The following is a 16117-nucleotide window of genomic DNA, read 5'->3' on the forward strand; positions in this document are numbered from 1 at the left end:
ACGATAAAGCATAATCCTGAAAAATTAAGCCAACAATTTGAAGTTAACATCCCTTACTTACCGCCTCAGAAAAGAAAGTCTGGATCCGACCCAAGAGCCAAACTAAGTTAGACATCCTTGGATTCAAGCAACAAAAGCTAAAATGGCTGTGCTCCATTAAAGCAGAACCTACGTAGCGATGTGAAACAATTTTTGGGTGGCATTTCACTTTTTTGAAGGGTCATTGGCATTTTCACCTCTAGAGTGATCTACTTGATTGGTTATAAACGATTGTTATCCTAGCCAAACCTCTGGCCTGAGAAAGTAGAGAGTCATTCTGGGAATGTTGCTGAGTCAAACCAAAGCAAAAATGCAGTCAGCTTTTTTCAGGGCAGTTTTCACATTTAAGGTAACCTATCTGACTGCCTATAAAGGTAAGTGTTGGTATTCAATGCCGTTCTCGGCTGGCAGAGTGAAGTGTCTTGAGAAAATACAGAGTTAACTGAAACAAAGGTGGTGAGTCTAAATAAAGGGCAACCACTTCTAACTGCAAGACATTGTGTTCATATTGAATGTTGTTCTGGCCTGGTAGAGTGTAACATAACACTTCTGGGTCAGCAAAAAAAAAGACGCTAAGTTGCCTTTTTTGTCAGTTTTCACATCTGGGGTAACCTACCTAACTGCCGGTAAAAGGGTGTTGATATTTAATGTTCTAGTCTGGAAGAAGCCAAGTCAAATTAAAACTGCTAGGTCAGCGTTTTGGGACAGCGGTTGAGTGGTCAGCGCGTCCACGGCACAGTTCTGAGATCATGGGCTCAAATTCAGCTACCAGCCTTCCTGTGCAGAGTTTGCATGTCCTCCCCGTGCTTGCGGGGGTTACCTCTGGGCACTCCGGTTTCCACCCACATTCCAAATAATTGCACATCGCTGATAGCAGTAAATACTGAGGATTTCCATTTTCTTAGTCTGATTTGACTCACTACTGTTTTCTGACGTAACTTTTAAGCCTGGTGTGTTTTTCTGTTGTGGCTTGCAACATGGTGTTTGTTGACTACGGTAATCACACCGGGTATGCATGCCAACCCTGGTTTTATTTCATCAGTAAAAGTTGTGTTTGCAAAAAAATTGAGGCTTTCATAACAACATACTCTCACCGTAATACACCAGAGCCTCCACAGACTCCGCCACTATGCCGTAAGTGACACTAGCTGAGTGAAGAGCAAGATTAGGAATCAAATGTACTCAACCATTTCAAGGCAGTGGAGTATTTCTGACATTTTTATTATCTTAATTTTTATCCTAGCCTGCGTTTTTCATCATATTTGAGCCTATCCTGTTCTTTATTAAGGAAAAGAGTTTTAAAAAGGCTACAGGTCATCATCCTCTATACATCTAACGATACCCGCTGCACATACCAGCTTCATTGGAAGCAGAGCTTTCAGCCGCTCTGCCCCCCAGCTCTGGAACTCATTGCTGTCTGACCTCGGGAATTCAGCCACCCTGTCCTCCTTCAAATCCGTACTCAAAACCCACCCCTTCAGACTTGCCTTTTCATGATCATTTGCTTTACAGACCGCCCCTTTTAACTCTACTGTGTTTTTATTTGCCATTTATTACTTGCAAGCTTGCGTGGGTTTCCTCCCACATTTCCCAAAACAAGCATGTCAGGTTAATCGGCCTGTCCAAATTGTCCCTAGGTGTGAATGAGCGAGTGAGTTGTCTGTCTCTGTGTGCCCTGCGACTGGCTGGCAACCAGTTCGGGGTGTCACCTGCCCACTGCCCAAAGCTAGCCTTGAATGGGCTTCAGCGCCCCTGCAACCGTACTGAGGATAAGCGGTGGTGCAGATAATGAATGGATGGATATATCTCATCTCATCAGCCGTACCGCTTATCCTCATTAGGGTCGCGGGGGGGCTGGAGCCCATCCCAGCCATCTCCGGGCAGTGGGCAGGGGACACCCTGAACTGGTTGCCAGCCAATCGCAGGGCACACAGGGACAGACAATTCATTCGCTCATTCACACCTGGGGACAATTTGGACCGGCCAATTCACCTGAAATGCATGTTTTTGGAACGTGGGAGGAAACCGGAGTGCCCGGAGGAAACCCACGCAAGCACGGGGAGAACATACAAACTCCGCACAGGATGTCTGGAGCTGGATTTGAACCCACGACAGGTTCCCATGACATGAACTGTGCCGCACAAGCGCTAACCACTGCGCCGCCGTGCTGCCCTTGGATGGATATATATATATATATACATATATATAGGTCAGCCTACGGTAGCACGTCTCGAGAGGGTAGAACGTTTCGGCAGAACACCTGTTCACTTAAATCACGTTTGAGCAGGTAAAATTTTTATTTTGCCCTTTTCCATTCAATTTGCTCGTATTGAAACTGTTATGCACTCTACCATAAAGCTTATTTCAGCATAATAAGCTTTATGGTAGAGCATAACAGTTCTCAAAAGTGATTTATATACGGTGTGCATTACCGTTCGATTGAATTCACAACAAATCCAAAGACAGAATGGTTTAAGATGTATTGCATTCCCAACAAAAGCAAGACGAAGTGGTTTTGGTTGTATGTTCGCTTTTACATTCCCGAAAAGTGATATAAAAGTGAGATAGGTAAAAGTGCTTACAGTAGTTAGGGGATGCAAATCTCGCCAAAGATGCATTTCTCGGCATAACACCGGAACTCCTATTACGATTCTTACAATGAAACGCAACATATATGTTATATGACCTCCTCTGCAACAGGTGGCAGTGTTCTCTCCATTAACAACTCTACACCGTCCAATGAGAAATCTCATCGTAGTTAGTGGGCGGGGGGTACATTGAGTGCTTTGCTTTCGTCTCACGGAAAGTGACCAATCAGAAGCAAGTGAAGCCAGACACCGCCAAGATCAGATTGTTAGTTGCGCTGCCGTCCCAAGGCTAGCGTACCGTGGATAAGAAGAAGCTAGCGACACTTGCTAACTTGTGGAGTGCGCCGGTAAGCAACTCCTTAAACCTTTCCACGGCCTCCCTGTTGACTTTGTTAAGCTCCACGCGTGTCGGAACCTGCGTGGACTCTGTAGAACAACTCTACTGGAACTGCCAATCGACTTTAAAAGTGGTTTTGCTAGTGACAGCTGTGCTTAGCTCGCTAGCTAGCGTAGCCCGTTCGGCTAACAAAGCGCCGGTGGCTCTTCATTGACAACCGCGAGTTAGCACCTCGCTAACAAACTTCATCATCGTCAAGTCTCCAATGTTGGTTGTGTCACAATGTAGTCGGGAGTCGTTTGTACAAGGACTCAAATTCGATTAAAAGTGCCCGAGTTTGGAATTTAAGTGTTTCTAGTGCGTGTCTATTTAAGTGTAAAAGGTTGAAAAACAGCGGTGCCTCGAAAGTCTTAAAAAAGTTGACTATCGGAACTTAAAAGTAAACTGGAAAGTGGCGATGGTGGTTATGTTCACAACATTGTTGTGAATGATGAAATTGTAGCGGTCACTGAATCAATGAGCCACCATTTGGCATTGACAGGTGTGCGTATGTCGATTGTGATCGTCCGATAAAAGTCCCATTTCCATATTGCACTCCGTATGCGCCCTCCCGCTTCCCTTCACAATCAAACACGCGATTAAAAAAATATAGGGGAGAAATCCCTACAAGATGTCCCTAAAGTATAGTTTGACTCTGCTCGCAATGTTTCCTGTTTGCTAAGGATTTAGACCTCCTCTTCCTCCGCTCTCAAATGCCAACAACAACGGCAGCCGTCGAAGCAGGAGCTCAAATTCGCTCGTAAGTGCACATCATCTCGTTCGGGTTATTCCTTTTTGAATCCCACGCGGGCTGGAAGCCCTCACTGACTTTTCTGCTTTCGTGGCGAGGTAGGGAAAACGGGACCAAATGTAGCCCAGAATCGCTTTCAAAGCGTGGCTTAGCTCGCTAGCTAGCAGCGGGGCTCTTCCCAGCCACGGTGGGTTAGCGGGATGGTTTAGCTAGCCGCACTGCAACAAAAGAGTGTTCAGATGGGGGATACGGGCCCAGTATGCGATTAATCGTTCGATGGATGTCGCGATGTCGTTTTTTTCCGGGGTTTGTTGTCCTATGTGAAGTTTTAGGCGGATCAAAAACCTGTAACATAAGTTCGTCTTCTTTCTTTCACCTGCAGTAGGCCTTGTGCACCCACAACCACGAAAAAGTTCATCCCCTTAATTTCAATGCGACCACCCTGTGTCAATCATTTCACACAGAGATCTAAACGAGTAGTCTTTATTCAAAAGGGGCTTGATCGTAAAATTGTATTTGTTTATGGTGTGTTACATGAAGCTACTAGATGCAATATATATTTTGCACATCATTTTCTGTTGATATAGTTTTTCTTGTTTGGTAATAACATATGTTAATTAAGTCTAGTTTAGTAAATGTGGCTCTTAGAGTTAGGGGATGGGCAATGCTTAAAACGTTGGTATCCATCCCATCCAAGTACATACAGGGTGGTATTGATTGATACTGATCACCACTGTTTGAATGGAAATGTTATCATTGTTCAATAATTGAGAAACCTTTAGTTAGTTTATGATTATGACAAATGCGGGGCAAAGGTTAAGGCACTAAATTATTATTTTTTGTTTGTTTTGTTAAATAACAACATTGCAAACCTTAACGGTATATAAAATAACTATTTCTACAACAACTGTTTCAGAACCGAAGTCAATAAACAGAACAGCAGCAATGTCACAAAATATAACTATGTCATTAAGACAACTATATCTTCAATTGCACAATATTTTGAAAGTTAGTAATACAAATAAAGTGTTGATTGTCTCTCGTCGGCTCTGTTCCTGTTGTGACAACGGATTTCCAGTTTTGTTTTTTTCAGTAACAGTAACATGTTTACATTTTTGGTTGCAGCTCGTCGCTCTCAGCAGGTTTCTTTTTCATGTCTCATCTCATCTCATCAGCCGTACCGCTTGTCCTCATTAGGGTCGCGGGGGGGCTGGAGCCCATCCCAGCCATCTCTGGGCAGTGGGCAGGGGACACCCTGAACTGGTTGCCAGCCAATCGCAGGGCACACAGGGACAGACAACTAATTCGCCCATTCACACCTAGGGACAATTTGGACCGGCCAATTCTTTTTCATGTGTTTCTGTAAATTTGTGGTATTGCCTCGGTAGCAGAACACTTTACCCTGCAAATGTTTTCTGCATTGTTCTTTTCCGTAGTTAAAAAAAAGTCCTTACTGCGCTGCTTTTTCTGTTTTCCTCAGTCATTTTTTAGCTTCTAATAAGGGCAGTTGCATAGATTTAGTCCTCTCTTCTGCCTGACAGGCAGGATGTAGCAGCATGACAAGTAGGAAGAGGTGCTCAAATGTGCCTGTTATCACACCCTCAGGCCTACATATAGACTGGCCGAGGACACTGGGTGGGAGAGGGTCTACACTACGTGGGGAAGCAGCGCCTTGAGAAAATTAGTGTGGAGTGAAGTATTGATCCCAGGACAATAGTATATATATCCAATCCAAGTACTTGCTTTGTATCTATAATATCAATATTTGTGGTGATCCTTCCACCCCAACTTGGGGGAACAACCATTTAACTGAACTAGTTTTGAAATATGTCTTTTAGATTTGGATTGTTAAGTTCCAGTTTAGATAAAGTGCTTCATAATCATTTTCTGTTAAGTCAGTGTTAGAGAATACAAAATGATCTAGAAAGATTAGTATAACTGCATGACACAGCATTCTTAAAACAAAGAATAACCTAACAGAAAAATTAGAATGTTTACTAATTCACCTGTTTGTATAAAACGTCCTACTGCCACCTACTGAAGTTATGTAATTCATTTTTTTTTAAATAATGCAAAGTTAACATGTTCACCAATTAATGTGCACCTTCTGGTGAATAACGGTTTAGTAAAACTGTAAAGTGCTAATTTTGTTATAAGTTTCTTCACCGCAAGACATTGGAAACTATTTTGCGTGAAGTAATAACTGAGCAAAATTGTGGTGGTATTACGCTATTAAAATGGCAGTTCTATGTGACCTTTTTCTATCACACATGCGAATGTAAAGACAATGCACTGCATAGTTTTGAGATCAAGTAATTCTAAAAATGTTGATGTTTTGAAATTATGGGCTTTTGCTTTTATAAATTGCACCAGTTTCTGAAATCATCCAATGTCATTTAAATATAATGTTGCTTTATTCCAAAAATATAAATGACGTTGCTCTATTGAAGCCTCTCCAATAAGTGTATTATTAAATGAACCACTTATTAAAATTGCACTTTAACAGCAATAATGCAATTAAATATGTCAAAGACATTTTTAACAGTATATCAAAATACAACTGAAAGCACATTGTATGGCATCGGTTTCTATACCAGGTTGCATGCTCTCCCTGACCTGTGTGGGATTTCTCCGGGCACTCAGGTTTACTCCCACTGTCCAAAAACATGCATCACAAGTTGATTGGTGACAAGAAATTGTCCTGGATGTGTGCATGGGTGCTTTTATGTTTGTATGCCCTGCAATAAGCTGGCAATCAGTTCAGTCAGATGGGATAGACTTTAGCACCCCCGCCTCCCTAGTGACAATAATTGAATGAACAGTTTTGTTTCACTTTCTTTCGGGTGTGGTTTATGGTTTACAAAGAATATGATACTTATTCTGCACCTTTGGATGCAGAGGTTATGTGCTCAGTCTTTGAACACACTCTTTCTTGAGAACTTACGACTGTACTAAAAGTGATGTAAAAAAAATAAACCAAGTAATCTTAAATTGCGTAAAAGCTAGGGTTACGTCACTGCTGTAGGAAGAGAACTTGGTTTTCAGTAGAGCAGTCCCTCTACATGGTCATGCTAATATTTCACCAGCCTTGTAGATTGCAACATGAGGGCTGTAAATGTAATTCAATGGTGTCATTGACACAGAACCCAGTGTGGGCGGGAGTTGCCCCAAATATGTGCTTTCACACTAAGGCACTAACCAGCACAATGAGATGATTGCCGTGTTGTGTAGAACAGCTAAAATACTTGTTTGACAGTGACTGTTAACACAAAAGGACAACATACGTTTTTGTGTGTTGCAATCAAACTTCACATCTCCGTTCAGGCATTGCCACCAATGCTACCCTTACAAAAGGGTGTCATTTTTTTGTTTTGTCGGATTGATTTTTGTGACTAAGTCAATTGCAGGTAGATATTGTAATTTCACACCACAATGCGTTAACATTCATTTACCATTATTCTACCTTATTAAAGATGTGCTATCCATTTATTTCTATCTTAAGGGTCTAAAACGGAGAGAGGCTCAACTTCCCCGGTCCCTTGGGATCATGGCTAAAGATGTAAGTGTTCTCGCGTCCATGTCATGGCATGACCTACTTTTGTAAGATCGGATTATATGGAGATTCTATTTAACATTTATTCTCTTTACAGGCTGGTCTAATAGAAACAAACGGAGAGTTGAAGGTTTTCATTGATCAGAATCTGAGCCCCAGCAAAGGTAGAAGTTGTTTTTAAATGACCTTGTACTAATAACTTATCTTTCAATTGGGCTGCAATGATTAGTCAACTGTGTTGACCAAATTCGATAGAATTAGTCGAAAATGGAATTGATTGTCGACCATTGACCCCAGACACTTTTTTTCAACGGAGTGAGTCATCGTTACATAGGGCCGCACAATTTTAGAAAACAAAGCTTATTGCGATTATCCAGACCGGTATCGCAATTTCGCCGCGATTTTCGATTTAAAAAGCAAAGTGCATTTTCTGTTCTATTTTTTTGGAGTAGTTATAGTTACATGCTTTAACCTTGAGAAAACGGCACCTCTTCTGAGAAGGTCTGGTAGGGTTGCCGTCTGCTGACCATCATTTACTTTTTGATTCCTCAATCGGAAGTATCTAGTTGGTATAAGCGTCAAACTTACCTCTTAGATTGCATCATTACTGAGTGTGAGTATACGCCTTTAACAAACCAACAACTATGGATCTACAAAAAATAACACGACTGCAGTTGATTAAATAGTCTTAATTGTCCTCACACAAAAGTAAAACACAATTTCGAGGCCTTCACCTTTCAGAGTAAGAAAGCAATTTAGAGAATGGCTAGCTAGCTGCAGGCGAGCATCGAGTAACCGCGGCTTCAGCAATTTCTCCGCGATGATTAAAATACTAGTCACGAATGTAGCGGTTTTCCACGAGTTGTAGCTCCAAGTCATCGTTTTCATGGGTAATGGATCTGGCATTTGTGAGATACAGGCTCCGCAAAGGTATCTTGTGAAGGTTTTTACGTAGCCGCTTTGGTTGGTCAGAAACGCAGCCTCGCTATTGCTTCTCTCCCGTACGACATAATCCACGGAGAACCTGTTGGTTTACCACAATTTCTTTGCACACTTCTGACTTTCCTCAGAGTCCGATGTACTTGATTATTTATCTTCAATCGAACAATAAGCTAAAATTTACTAGCTGTCGATTTCTCTGTCGTTTGTGTTTGAGGCCAGTTGAACACCCGCCCACCCGGCAGTGTGACAGCTTACATCAGCCTATTACAGTCATGCTCACAGCGTAGCGTAGCGTGTTGCTTGCAAACTTTGTCTCGCCTTTATTGGCTAGTGCTGTTAAAACTTGCGTTTGATTGGCCTGCGCCATTAAAACCTGAAACTGTGACGATTCTGGTTGTGTGGTTCTGGTAGTAGTTTTGTCACTCACCAACATGGAGCTATAAATCCTTCAAAGAAGTGAAGTGCCTTGCATTACCCAATTGCACTACGTCACATTGCAATATCAATTGGATTTCGGTTAAAATAGTGGTTAGTTGCAGCCCTTTATCAGTGTTATATATTAAACATTTGTGAGGCCAAATACAATAACCAGGAAACACATGAAATTGCATGAAGTGGAATTATATAAACGCAAATATTTTGAACTGGTTGGTGTTCGAAAACTGTAGTGGATTTAAGACAAAAACCTTAGTTAAGGTAAAATGTTGAGTGTTTGTCAAATTTTCCAGTACCTTTTTGTTCTTTTTTTGTTTTGTATGTGAATGGCTGGTATAACATAATTTAAGCCTTTGGCTTACCTGTTAATATATACTGTTTGATATCATGTGTTTTGTACATTTATGTATTTGATCTTTTCTACCAGGCCTTTAACAGCATTGTGGACTTTTTGTATTCCAATGTGTCATGTTAGGCGTCCTATCTTTGGTTGCTGTCCAGCCTGCGTCTGCCCCCGTGGCCAAACAACTTCTGCCCAAAACACTTGGGCCATCCAACGTGAATATTGCTTCACCCATGCAACATTTGTCACACATGGTAAGTCAGCATTTATACATGTTTTTAACTGGTTTTACCACACTTGCTTAATATTAATAAAAAAAACAACATCGTATACACATTATAAACCTGCTAATATTTAGTCACAAGTGATGCATAAAACTGCTTGCTGACCTTCTCTGGCATCCCATCCTTTTGCGTAAGCCCCCTCCATTATCATTGTGAGGTGACCTGACGGGGAGTGTAGCTCGGAGTTGATCCTAAGCTTATCAATCCCTACAGTCAGCAGGATTAAAATGATCATCCCATTATATACGTGGAATCTATACACCATATCACCTCTACCTTCACTAGGCCTCAGTTCCAGGTCAAGTGAAATATTACCCCTGATGGTGGGATTTGAGCGAGACAACACCTTGACCTTTTAAATACTGTACTGCCCAGAAAACATAGTGCACATAAATCTTATGGACTGAATTGGGGCTGAACTGACTTGTTTTTCAAACTGACCGCAATTCAATTAAAAACTAGTCTGTCTCTGATCAAGGCATTTTTACTCCCAAGCGATGATAATCAATGAAAGCATCTTCCGCTCTGTTTAACGTTGTCATCAATGTTTAAAAAGCCCACGTGTAAGCTTAGTTATAATGACAAATGTTTAAGGATTATTTGTGTTTATCCTCATATACTGTAAATGATAGTTGGTAATCTATGGTGATGTCAATATTTCCTTGTAGGGTAAAACATTTGTGTTTTGTGAAAAACATGATTTGAGCAAGGGGGGGGGCAAGCAATGTTCATCAGTTTTGAATTTGATCTTTTCAAATGAGTTTAGCTGGAGGTTTAAAGATTTTGCCAATAACTTTTAAAATGTTATTTTCATCTCACTTCATCCAGCTTCAGAGAAGGGAAATTTATAAAGTAGATGCTGTCTTAGGAAAATTACGGTTTAGGTTTGCCTCAGGTGGTTAATGGTCGAGTCATATAAAAATCTATGTGGTTAATTGGATAAGGTTGCATTTCGTTACTATTTGGGGAAAAAAAGATTGAGAAGAACAATATTACCTTCTTCAGGTAATCGGAACTCCTCAGAGGCCAACTGTATCCAATACAATACTGGTAAACAGCCCCCACACACCCAATTCTCAGTTCCTCACCCAGACTCAAGCTTCTGATGCCTCTCCTTGGTCGTCAGGGTAAGTCCCCAGAATTTTGTAAAGGGATTTTTTGTTGTTGAAATAAATAGCATGGACTGATGATGAGCACACTTCCGCTTCTAGGAAGCGTGGAAAGAAAGGCGAGAAAAACGGAAAAGGCCTAAGGCATTTCTCGATGAAAGTGTGCGAAAAGGTGCAGAAAAAGGGAGTCACCACCTACAACGAAGTGGCAGATGAGTTGGTAGCAGAATTCAGCTCAGGCGACAACCTCATGTCACCCAACGACTCGGTGAGAACTGCGTAAAGATTCAAACCGTCGTACCTTGCAGACAGGCAACAACAAAGAACTTAATTTGGCTGATGATTGATGTTGTGTTTTTTGTTTAGCATGTATATGACCAAAAGAACATCCGGCGGCGTGTTTACGATGCCCTTAATGTCCTCATGGCAATGAACATCATCTCCAAAGAGAAGAAAGAGATCAAGTGGATCGGCCTGCCAACTAACTCTGCACAAGAATGCCAAAACCTGGAGGTGCTGATACAGATTTCATAAGTCTTAAACCCGTTCACTTTTGTAACGTCTCTTCTGTAAACATTTGTCGATGGCAGGTGGAGCGACAGAGGCGGCTGGAAAGGATCAAGCAGAAACAGTCGCAACTACAAGAGCTGATACTACAGGTAAGTGTGACTGAGGGCCTCTTTCCACAGAACAATACCAATTTGTACTGCATTTTAACACAAAATAATAAGTATTAAATTGGAATGACTGTCCTACTTGTATCTTAAGCCGACACCTAAATGTAAAATTGTGTTAATCGGTATTCTATTACCACACTCATTCAGAGAAAAATCTGTTTTTTTCCCGATTAATAATCTACACTCACATAGAAACGATTAAGTCAATAAATCAATCCAATCGGATTCAATTGCCTTTTCCGATGAGTGCGAGGGTTTAAATTGTGTGAATATAAATTAAATACATGTTGAGCATACTCATGTTTACATATGGCTTGAACAACTGCACCAGCTATAAAAGATAAATGTGGCCTTCCTGGGATTTGACAAAAACGGAAAAAAAATCCTTCACTGTTCAGTGCAGCTGACGGGTATAAGGTACATTCTGATAAAAATTGACACCCTTGTACAAAACACATCCACTTAGTTTATTGTACGCTAAATTTCAGAAAAATATTGTGAAATCAAGGTATTTAAATGAACATGAGTCTTCTTATTGAATCATTTATTTTGTTCAAACAAAACAGAAAATCCAGCGCATTTTTTTTAATCTTTACATTTGAGCAATGACATTTTACTGGCAAACTATCAGTAGAACAAACCTCTTGGCCTACTCTTATAGACCTTTGTGATAATCAACACCGGCTGATACCATTTTAAGTTGTATTTTTAATGGTAATGATCATTTCTCAGAACACAGTGAATCAATGTTTTTTTTTTTTTTAAATTCTTAGACTTGCCTCTTCGGACTGCTCTGTGCTTGCAAGGATTTAAAACATTTAATATGAGGTGTTTACCTTTAGTTATCACCCATATACTTCACTGTGGCCATTCAAGCAATTACCCCCCCCCCAACACAGACACCATTAATACACACACAAAAATAATGGCCCCCAGGGACTTACTGAAATTGTAACTTTTTAAAACCACAGCTCAAATCTGTTATTGGGGGTGCTTAAGATAGACTCTGAATATGTTGTTGTGTTGTAACCATAATCTTTATATATTCAAAGCAAGTGGATGTGTTGCAGCAAATAGCCTTCAAGAACCTGGTTCAAAGAAACAGGCAGAGTGAGCTACTGGCAAACAGACCTCCACCACCCAACTCAATCATCCACCTTCCTTTCATCATCGTCAACACCAGCAAGAAAACCGTAATCGACTGCAGTATCTCCAATGACAAGTATGTCATTCGTCATTTTTTTATTGTTTTGAGCAATGCCTGAACTGGATTTGTTAAATGTTTTTGTTTGGCAGGTTTGAGTACTTGTTCAACTTTGACAGCATGTTTGAGATACATGATGACATTGAGGTTCTGAAACGTATGGGTATGGCATGTGGTTTGGAGGTGGGCAAATGTTCTCCAGAGGATTTAAAGGTGGCCCGCAGTCTGGTGCCAAAAGCTCTGGAGCCCTATGTGATCGGTCAGTCTTTCACTTTGATCCTACATAGCGTAAAAAAAAAATTGCAATTTCACATAATGATGTCTTGTTTTTTTTTTTTGTTTTTTTTTTTTTTTTTAGAGATGGCAAAGGGTCCCATCAGTAGCGTGTATATAACTGGAGGGTCCTCGGTTAATGGAGCCAGATACACGTCCAGGTGAGAGACATTTTATTCCTGCGAACAGTTCGTCAAATCAATCTCCAACGATAACCATATTTATGGACTATAAGGTGCACCCAAAATACCGAAATTAAATGGAAATTTGAACGCACGCCTTAGAATCCTGTATGCCTCATTTGCAGACAGAATTGGAAAAGCATGACCATATTCTCGCAATTATTGGGGATCTAAATGGATAGCAATGGTAAGGACACTGATTTCAAACCACAAGGCCGCGAGAAATATGGATGTTTAATAGCGGTGGGGAGAGCGCCGAACCTTTTCATTAGACGACTAGGGATACAGACGACACATGAAAAAAGATCACATTATCACAGTATTTTTAGTCACGGTATAAGATATTTTAGAGAAATGAGTGATTAAAAAAATCGGTATAACATTTTGTTTTTCTCAGCTCAATCTGAGCATTGAAAGTGACGATTTTATATATATATAATCTTTAATTTCCCCCTATGTTCCGGTCCGGAGCCTTAGCTCTGAAAACGCTGGTCTACTAGTGATCCCAAGAGCCAAGAAAAGATCCGTAGGTTCGTGAGCGTTCTCCATCCGGGCCCCGGTGCTGTGGAATGCTCTTCTCCCTGAGATTCGATCTGCAACCTCAGTGGAAATGTTTAAATCTAAGCTTAAAACATACTTCTACTCTATAGCATATGAATAATCTATATTTTATGTTGATAATATTTGTATTACTTGCCCTCGTGTAGGTTTTAGATTAGGGGATTGTGTCATAATAGTTTGCAATAGTCTTTGATCTGTGCAGCCCTTTGAGACTCTTTTGTGATTTAGAGCTATACAAATAAACTTTGAAACCAAATTACTTCCCACAATTCTCCCTCTGAAAGACTGCAAGATGACAATACTGTATTCAAGTAAAATGTAATGTTAAGTGTAATGAGATAAAACCTACTGTCTTCATCTGTTGTCTGTGTCCCTGGTGGTCTGGTGGATAAGTATGATTTGCGTATGGCTGCAACAATTGGTAAAGTTGTCAACAGAAATCGATGGTAGAAATAGCCGTCAATGGAATTTCTTGACGACTATTGTTGCTAGACACGTTTTTCCCAAATGTTAACTTGATTTTATTATTTATTTGCCCGTCCCTAAAAAGGGTCAGGTTTATTTATTGTTTTATGACTGATGACTGAGCACTGTGCCAAATTTGTTTTGGATTTCTATTTAATTTTATACAAATCTACAGTATGTTTAAACAGTTAGATTTTTCATTGTACCCAGTTTTCTTGTTTTATCATTTTTCCACATAAATTAATCAACTTTATACTAAATATAAGGGGAAAAAAATCGGATTATTTGACTAATGGTTTCAATAGTCTTTAACTAGTCGATTATAAAAATAATCGGTAGTTGCAACCATGCTTTCGGTCACCCCTCTCGAGGGTTATGACATGGGTAGGTGGATAGATGGTTGCAGCCATTAATATGTCACAAGTTTGGTTGGTTGGTTGGATCTCTTAACCACTAGGGTCGTAGGGGCACCACTCCCCGTGATGTGTCTTGGGCAAGCACAGCCTGGAACCAGGGACCTTTCAAGTGTTAGACAAATGTGCTACACTTGCAATCATTGCTTTTCTCTTGCATTTTATTTTGACTATTGTCTTAAACATGAACACCTTTCTGTCTTTGATCCAGCGATGGCTGCCCTGATGGCACCATGGCATCCAGCTCAAACGACTCTCATTACAGCGGATCTCGTGTAGAGACCCCGGTGTCCTACATGGGCGACGACGATGATGACGATGAGTACGACGAGAATGATGACGAAGACTAACCTGTGTACACCTCGCCACTCCAATAAGCACAGTCTCAAAAGCGACAACGTGAAAACGTTGACCCCTCCCTCCAAAACACATACATCCGCACACCTACTCACTCTTCCCCTCAAACTCCACTTTTTTTCACTGTTCTGCCTTGCTCCCCCATGCCTGTTTTTCTGTCTGGCTTTCTCAGGGCTGTAGATGAGTTTCGATAGAACACGGGGAGCCTCGCCTGAGGCGCTCTTTCGCCTCTTGATTCACTTGTACATATTGCCAGTCCTCTGGAGGAGGGTCTTGTCCCAGGATCAGTAGCGTGTGGCCTTAGGGTGGTCCATATTTTCGAACTTTTGATTTTTCGTCAGCAAAAGCCTGAATTTTTTGTGAAACCACGAGAAAACCTGTAAAGTTTCACATCGAACCAAACGGCCTGAGACCTGCTGTCCACGTGCGTGGACATAAACGCAAATCAAACAAGAAGCTTGGGTCTAAGGAGGTTCAAAGGTGCCCCAAAGCTATTTTGGTACAGTAGTCTAATAGGGTGGTCCTTTATATGTAGATAGAAATCCCAAAACGAATATTTTGACAAAGGAATGAGTGAAAATGGTGGGAAACCATAAGAAACACATCAGGGATCCCCCTTAGTATGGTCTGACCTTAAAGTTAATGTGTTTAGCTCCTCTTCCCCCACAAATCATCTGATGAGAAAATAACCCATTAAAAAAACGTACTGCTGTTTGAGAATGACCACAAAACAATGTTGTATTGATGTACCACTGTTATAAAGGTCAGCAAGATCTCTAATGTTCAACCATGGTCTAAGTATTCTTTCACACTGGTTGCCACAGACTGATAAAGTTGACATCCTATGATAGAGCTCCGTCATGCATGATAATGTATTTTTTTTTCTGGGCAAGAGTTTAAAATGGTTTTCCATTTCTCAATTGATTTGGCTTCCTCCTCCTTTGTAGGCAGCTGCTTGCTTTTTCTTATTCGCTAGACTTTGTGTTGGTTGTTTTTCAGCAGTGCCCGAGTAACATCCTGGTAGTGTTTACAAATTAATGGCACCAGCAAGGTTCATGTTTCTTAACAGAGGTTCCCGATAGGCAAATAAGCTTCGTTAATGACATGTATAAACTATGTTGATGATTGTAGCTTGTAGTATCTTTTAGAGGCCAGTGGTATCGATACTAGACCATCAGACAGTATCCATGTAATTAATATGTGGTTGTATGGGTCTTTGTATATTTCCGTCAAAGATCTGTTCAAAACTGAGCAACACATGTACCGACTTCTTCCAAATACCCTTTTCTGTATTCTAATATAAGTTTTCAAATTAAATATAGATTGTTTTAAAAGTTCGGTAAATGGTCTGAGTAATTTGTAAATGTGTAACTTTTTTTTCTTTTATGGGAAGGGCTGTTTGGAGTTTAGGAATTCTTTACTAAGAATGATGTTGTGAAATCAACTGTGTAGCAGGTAGTTTTGATTTCAGTCCTGATATGCTGCAGACAGCTCACATTAGTTTTCCAAAGCAGCGGGTTTTTTAGAGACTCTTTATTATGCGTAACCACTTGCTGCACACTTAA

General features: G+C 40.6%; 1 protein-coding gene across 2 annotated transcripts; it reads left to right on the forward strand.

Moving 5' to 3' along the window:
* The first annotated feature begins 2827 nt into the window (after positions 1-2827).
* Positions 2828-15896, forward strand: LOC148352960 (transcription factor Dp-1-like). Of its 2 annotated transcripts, XM_088353136.1 has the most exons (13): positions 2828-2974; positions 3687-3763; positions 7257-7313; positions 7405-7471; positions 9160-9281; positions 10317-10438; positions 10523-10688; positions 10787-10933; positions 11011-11079; positions 12168-12319; positions 12394-12560; positions 12660-12735; positions 14407-15896. In XM_088353136.1, exons 3-13 carry the CDS (start codon positions 7302-7304, stop codon positions 14543-14545), a joined length of 1239 nt encoding a protein of 412 aa, XP_088209262.1. In that variant the 5' UTR covers positions 2828-2974; positions 3687-3763; positions 7257-7301; the 3' UTR covers positions 14546-15896. The 2 variants fall into 2 exon arrangements, with proteins under 2 accessions (XP_088209262.1, XP_088209263.1); XM_088353137.1 differs by lacking the exon at positions 3687-3763 and having other exon boundaries at positions 2835-2974.
* The last annotated feature ends 221 nt before the right edge of the window (positions 15897-16117 follow it).

Source organism: Urocampus carinirostris, chromosome 14, assembly GCF_059441175.1.
Source record: "Urocampus carinirostris isolate Australia breed hairy pipefish chromosome 14, RoL_Ucar_1.0, whole genome shotgun sequence".
NCBI classification, from domain to species: domain Eukaryota; kingdom Metazoa; phylum Chordata; class Actinopteri; order Syngnathiformes; family Syngnathidae; genus Urocampus; species Urocampus carinirostris.

Bases quoted from the DNA above. Each gene is read 5' to 3' on its own strand.
- LOC148352960 (XM_088353136.1), top strand. The intron at 7,472-9,159 runs GTAGAAGTTGTT...GTGTCATGTTAG, and splicing joins GAATCTGAGCCCCAGCAAAG to GCGTCCTATCTTTGGTTGCT. The intron at 10,689-10,786 runs GTGAGAACTGCG...TTTTTTGTTTAG, and splicing joins TCATGTCACCCAACGACTCG to CATGTATATGACCAAAAGAA.